General features: G+C 50.5%; 1 protein-coding gene across 1 annotated transcript in view; it reads left to right on the plus strand.

Moving 5' to 3' along the window:
* Window positions 1–4,949: 4,949 nt before the first annotated feature.
* NCF4 (neutrophil cytosolic factor 4) overlaps window positions 4,950–6,339 on the plus strand; it is an 18,638-nt gene continuing 17,248 nt past the window's right edge. The window contains exon 1 of the mRNA XM_007111772.3: window positions 4,950–4,994. Coding sequence (XP_007111834.1) covers window positions 4,963–4,994 — 32 coding nt within the window. The 5' untranslated portion in view covers window positions 4,950–4,962. The remainder of the gene's footprint in view (window positions 4,995–6,339) is intronic.

The raw sequence follows: 6,339 nt of genomic DNA on the forward strand, positions 1-6,339 counted from the left end.
AGGTCCTCACAAGTCAGTTCTCGAGATGCAGGAGGTCACTTCAGGCATTTCTTTGTATCCACCCAGAAAGGCTGGATACAGATGTGCTTGCTGGAATGTGTGAAGGCTTTGGCTCCCCTTCCTGGCTGTTCCTCTGCCTCGTTCTCCTCCTACAGCAGTAGCAGCAGCAGAAGACCAGTGGTGGGGGTGGAGGGGCACGAGTAACCGCGGCAGCAGAGGGCCGGAGCCCGCTGCTGACCGTGTCTGGCCTCAAGTTACACAGTGTCAGAGCTCGGGCATAAAATTAGCATCAGCGTTCTGTACATGAGGAGCCAGGGAAAATACCCATATTCAGCAGATCCACGGGCAGGGACAGAAGAAAGGGAGAGAAGGAGTTGGGGAGGGAAAGAGCTGGCCCCTCGCAGGCCCCTGGCCCTTCCCTGGACATCCTTGTCCCCGCCCCCCTACCGCCGAGGCTGAGGCAGCTGCCTAGTGGCTGAGTCAGGGCCACGGGAGGCTTCTGGGGGCAGAGGGGGCCGGGGATGGGGAGGGAAGACCTTGAGAAAGCTGGGAAGGTGAATTTGAGGGCTTGTTCTACCCTACACACACACACACACACACACACACACACACACACACACACACGTACACATTGAAAACTTCTAATAAGATTTAGAAATTCCCACACCTAGGCACTTTTCACACAGGCATTTTTTGCTTGTTAATTCTTACTACAACCCCATTCGGTAAGCCTGTTTTACAGATGAGTAAAGAAAGGACGAAAAAGGACATTAGCTTACCTAGGTTCACATGCTGTAAATGTATTCATGTTTATAGTCATTTTGTGCCCACTTAGATTCCAGCATTTAAATATATCCTCTCTGCAGCCACTATGGAGGACAGTATGGAGGTTCCCTAAATGACTGAAAATAGAGTTACCATATGATCCAGCAATCCCACTCCCGGGCATATATCCGGAAAAGATGGAAACTCTAACTTGAAAAGATACACGCACCCCGGTGTTCATAGCAGCACTATTTACAATAGCCAAGACACGGCAGCAACCTAAATGTCCATTGACAGATGAACGGATAATGAAGATGTGGGATATATACACAATGGAATATTACTCAGCCATAAAAAGCATGAAATAATGCCATTTGCAGCAATATGGATGGACCTAGAGATTATCATACTAAGTGAAATAAGTCAGACAAAGAAAGACAAATATCATATGATATCACTTATATGTGAAATCTAAAAAAATGGTACAAATGAATTTATTTCCAAAACAGAAATAGACTCACAGACACAGAAAACAAACTTATGGTTACCAAAGAGGAAGGGGAGGGTAAATTAGGAGCTTGGGATTAACATATATGCACTACTATATATAAAATAGATAAACAACAAGGTCCTACTGTATAGCACAGGGAACCATATTCAATACCTTGTAATAGCCTATAATGGAAAAGAATCTGAAAAAGAATATATATGTATATATATAAAATGGAATCACTTTGCTGTATACCAGAAACTAACACAACATTGTAAATCAACCGCAATAAAAATTTTTTAAATAAATAAATAAATATATCCTCTCAGACTCACAATGTCACTGCTATACACATCACATGCTTGGATAGACACAGCATAAACACACTCACACTTGTCTACACAGACTCGTATGTGTTTATAAACATGTTTATATACAATACGTGTTTTTAACTATACACATATGACGATACACACAGTCACACGCCAGTGCTGGATCATACTTTCTGGCTAAAATTGTCACTTCCTGTCTTTCCTGACCAACTCTGGGCCAATGTCCTCCTGGACCCCAGCCACGGCTCAGCGCCTGCACCTCTTGGAACGCACAGACAACGGTCACGTCTGCCACAAGTAACCCTGTCCTGTTACTGCTCGTTTAGCTGTTTCATCCTCCAGATAAGCAGAACCCTGAGACACCAGTGACTGGGTCGGAGTCATTGTTTGTATTATTTCTGGCTCTTTGGGTGTGAATTCTTCTGTACGTTTGGTCTATAAGTTATCTTTCATAGTGGAGAGGCTCTTTCCACAATTCGTAATTTTGGTCTGTGAGCCCACAGGGCAGTTTTGTTATTGCCCTGCAGCCTCATGGACTCCAAAGTATTTTTTTTTTTTTTTTTGGTATGCGGGCCTCCCTCTGCTGCGGCCTCTCCCGTTGCGGAGCACAGGCTCCGGACCCGCAGGCCCAGCGGCCATGGCTCACGGGCCCAGCCGCTCCGCGGCATGTGGGATCCTCCCAGACCGGGGCGCAAACCCGGTTCCCCTGCATCGGCAGGTGGACGCGCAACCACTGCGCCACCAGGGAAGCCCCCAAAGTATTTTGATGTAATGCTTCAGCTTGGGAATTCTATACCGTGTGGGCAGCTTAGATCTTAGATCGGTGCACGTTTCAGGCTTGAGGCTCTGATCTGGTGTATGTCTCTCTCATTCCACCCATGGCCTGGGAGAGTATCTCAATTCCTGCAGTGAACCCAGGCTGATAGCTGAGACGTTCTATTCCTTTAATCGGTTCTGACACTCAGTTTCACACTGGGAGTGCAGATTTGACTTCCTGCCAACAGAGTAGGACCTATAGCCTGGACCTAGTCCCAGATTAGGCATTAAAATCTCAGCCCTATGAACCCATTTCCACCCTTGGTTTTCCCATTGGGTGTGGCGTGCCTCTCACTGGTATAGATTTCCCCTCTCTTAAAATCTGAAAATTAGGGGCTTCCCTGGTGGCGCAGTGGTTGAGAATCCACCTGCCGTTGCAGGGTCTGAAAATTACACATCCTTGCTTTTGAGCTGGATTCTCTATGTTTAAAATACTTTAAAATATATTATCTAGCAGTTTTTATATGCCTGGAGTAGGATGGGAAATTTCAGCTTGTGTTCACCCTGCCATGTTAGTTTATATCTATATTCTAAATGCCTTTCTTGGTAAATAGTTGTTGATTGGGTATCTCTCTCCATTTTTCTCCTTTCTTTTCTTCTCTTCTGTCCTTCTCCAAAGCAGTCCCTGCCTCCCAAGGAGTCCATAAAGGATCTTGGTTTCAGAAGAGCCTTTGGCCCTGAAGAGAGGGAGGGAGATCCTCACTGGGTCAGGACTCTAGTACTGGGCCCAGAGCATATTTCCTCCTGGGGACTCTGCCTCCACCCTGAACTCTACTGGGGGCAGAAGGTCCCTTGGGGTGGCTGGCTAGAGCGGGACGAGGTTCAGAGGAAGGGCTTGAGGTTCCCAGCTGCCCTTCGTTCTTGGAGCCAGACAGACAGCCCTTGGGATCCTGAGAATGGCTTGTATTCCCAGTACCTGTGTCTGGGAAATAACAAAGGAACTGCAGTGGGAAATCCTGGCTCCAGGCTCCACCCAGCCGGCTTTGTCCCCGCAGAACCCTGTCTCAGTCCTGGGTGGTTCTTAATTCAGCATGGGTTTGGGGCAAAGGGAGTCAGAAGGGCCCATTCTGTGATGGCACAAGGTACGGTTTCCCCATCATATCTATCCTCTTCCTGCTGCTTTTTTACTCATGTGATGCATGAGTTTATATGAATGTGAATATGAGTGTGTGTGTGTGTGTGTGTGTGTGTGTGACCGGTTGGGGGTTCCTGGGTGTGGCTGTGAACTTCTAGGGTGAGCTCCCTCAGAATCCAATAGCCAGACATGTTAGAGGGGCCACAGAATCACCGACTAGAAGCATTGTGTTCATTTCCTGAATATTGGGTAAGCACTTGCAATGTGCTAGGCACTGCGCTAGCTGGGAAGACAGCGGTCAAACATATAAATACACAAACAAATATGAAGTTACAATAGTTCCGAATGCTCTAAAGCAAAAGTACGGGGATCTGGGAGAGAATATCAGAGAGAGTGTGACATATTTAGGGTGAGGGTTCAGGGAAGGTCTCCCTAAGGAGGTGACTTCCAAGTCGAGCCCTAAAGGAGACAGGGAAGAGCATTCCAGCAGGGGAACAGCATGCACAAAGGCCCAGAGGAGAAGACATCCTGGAACATTCTAGAAATGGACTAGAGGCCAGTGTGGGAAGGAAACAGCCCAGGAGAGGGGGCTGGTGAAGCCAGTAGGGTGTTCAGAACTTTGGAGGCAGACAGGACTAGAAGTTTGGACTTTCTCCTAAGTGCAGGGTGAAGCGGTTAAAGTTTAAGCAGGGAATGGTGCGATCAGGTTTGTAATGTGAAGCTCACTCTGGTAGACAGCCCTGTAGGGAGGATTGGCTATGGCAGGCCCGTGTAGGCCTGGGGATCTAGGGATGGGGAAAGTACAGCCCAGAGCTCCAGGAAACGGGGAAGACGGAAGCATAAACTTCACACTCTAATATGACACGAGCACCTGTGAGCACTAACTTCGTTGGGGGAACCAGGGAGACTTCCTGGAGGAGATGGCTTCTGAGCTGGGCCTTTGGGAAGGCAGGCAAGGTGGAGGCCAGCACTCCAGGCCTAGGGAATAGGTTGGGTAAGTCGCAACAGTGAAGGGGTGCAGGTTGGATTTGATGAGTCAATGGGTGTGAAGTGACTCCCCAAGGTTATAAGTCCCCATGGTGACTGAGCCAGCACCGGGACCCTATCTCTGATGGAGAGGGGGTCTCTGATGCCCAAGTGAGGCCTGGCCCCAAGAACTGACATTGAGGAAGTCCCCGACACCCCCCATATCAGTGCACTCCTGCATACCCAGAGTCAGCGGGTGCGCACTTCTCCACTTGTGGTACAGCTGGGAGGTGAGGAAGAGGAAGTGTGGGCCACAGGCCAGCCCCAGAGGGCCTGGGGGAGGAGCCTCTTCTAGAGTTGAGAGGAGCCAGGCTGGGGCCTCCCTAAGGGCGGCTCCTGAGGACTCCTGGGACCACAGCTGAGACGCAGGGTGGCTGGAGGGAAGTGAGGGGCAAACTCAGCCTGCGCCTGGCTGAGAGAGAACCTCTGCCACCCCCTCCCCTGGACCACTGACAGCCATGGCCGTGACCCAGCAGCTGCGGGCTGAGAGGTGAGTGCAGGGGCGCTGCCCTCCCAGGGCCTCCTCACTCTTCCTGGCAGGCCTTGGGGGACGGAGGCCTGCCCTCCTGCAGCCCCTTATCAACGTCGAAAGTTGAGAGGCTGGAGTTGAGTCAGAACCCAAATACTCAGAAATGCAGCCTCTGAGAACTGTTTTAAGGAAACTCCAAGTCATGGCTGACCTCCCTCAGGCACGGATGAAGACACTGAGGCTCAGAGAGGGGGAGTGACTTTCCCAGGGTCACACAGGAGTGGGTGGTAGAGTCTGGACGGGAACTCAGGTGTCCTGGGGCCCAGGCTGGGCCTTGCTGCTCCACAATGTTCAGTAATGGCTTTTCATTTTCTGTTCAGACAGAGGCATAGGATCTGGCTCTTTTCCAGGGCTTGTCTCAAATATCACCTCCTCCGAGAAGCTTTCCTTGATAGCTCCCTCTGAACACTTGCCCTGTTTCCTTTTCCTGTGTAGTCCTTACATTACAGGCATAATAGTCTATACTCACGCGTTGGTTTTCTTTACCACTGGCTCCCCAATTAGAAGCAAGTTCCATAGGGTATTTATCTCTTTTGAACACTGCTATATCCCCAGGATTTGAACAATGCCAGTACAGACTAAGTGCTCAGTAAATGCTGGTGAGTGAATGAATGAAGGAATAAAGGAATGAACGGACCACTGAGCTGGAAAATGTTCTTAGATCCTTCTGGTCCAATCCTGTCACTGTATGGGTGAGAAAACTGAGCCCCAAGGAGAATAAAGTACTTACTCAGGGTCACATGGAATGAATGGCAAGGCTGGGGCTCAGAGCACAGCCTTGTCAGGGCCTCACCTCGTTTCTCAGGAGGCACTTTCTGAATGTTTCCTCAGTAGCCAGGCCTGTGCTCCGAGCTCTGAGGGGACCTGAGGACACAGAGCTTGGCTCCTGCCCTCCTGGATTGGAACAGCAGGTGACATCAGAAAAAGAGTGTGGTAACAGTGTGGAGGTGGCGCCGAGGGTCACTGGAGATGGGTCAGGCTGGTCTGGGCCGAAGTGGGCAGCAGAGGGCCTGTGGTGGAGTCTGTGGCTAGACGTGGAACCCGGGATGCAATTCCCGAAGGTCGAGAACGTCAGAAGGAAGGCTTGTGTGTATGCGCGGAGGGGCAGCAGAAGCAAACGCTTGGAGGGTAGTTCAAGAATGGCCTTTGAGGGCTTCCCTGGTGGCGCAGTGGTTGAGAGCCCGCCTGCCGATGCAGGAGACGCGGGTTCGTGCCCCGGTCCGGGAGGATCCCACATGCCGCGGAGCGGCTGGGCCCGTGAGCCATGGCCGCTGAGCCTGCGCGTCCGGAGCCTGTGCTCCGCAGC

This window comes from Physeter macrocephalus, chromosome 6, assembly GCF_002837175.3.
Source record: "Physeter macrocephalus isolate SW-GA chromosome 6, ASM283717v5, whole genome shotgun sequence".
Classification (NCBI taxonomy): domain Eukaryota; kingdom Metazoa; phylum Chordata; class Mammalia; order Artiodactyla; family Physeteridae; genus Physeter; species Physeter macrocephalus.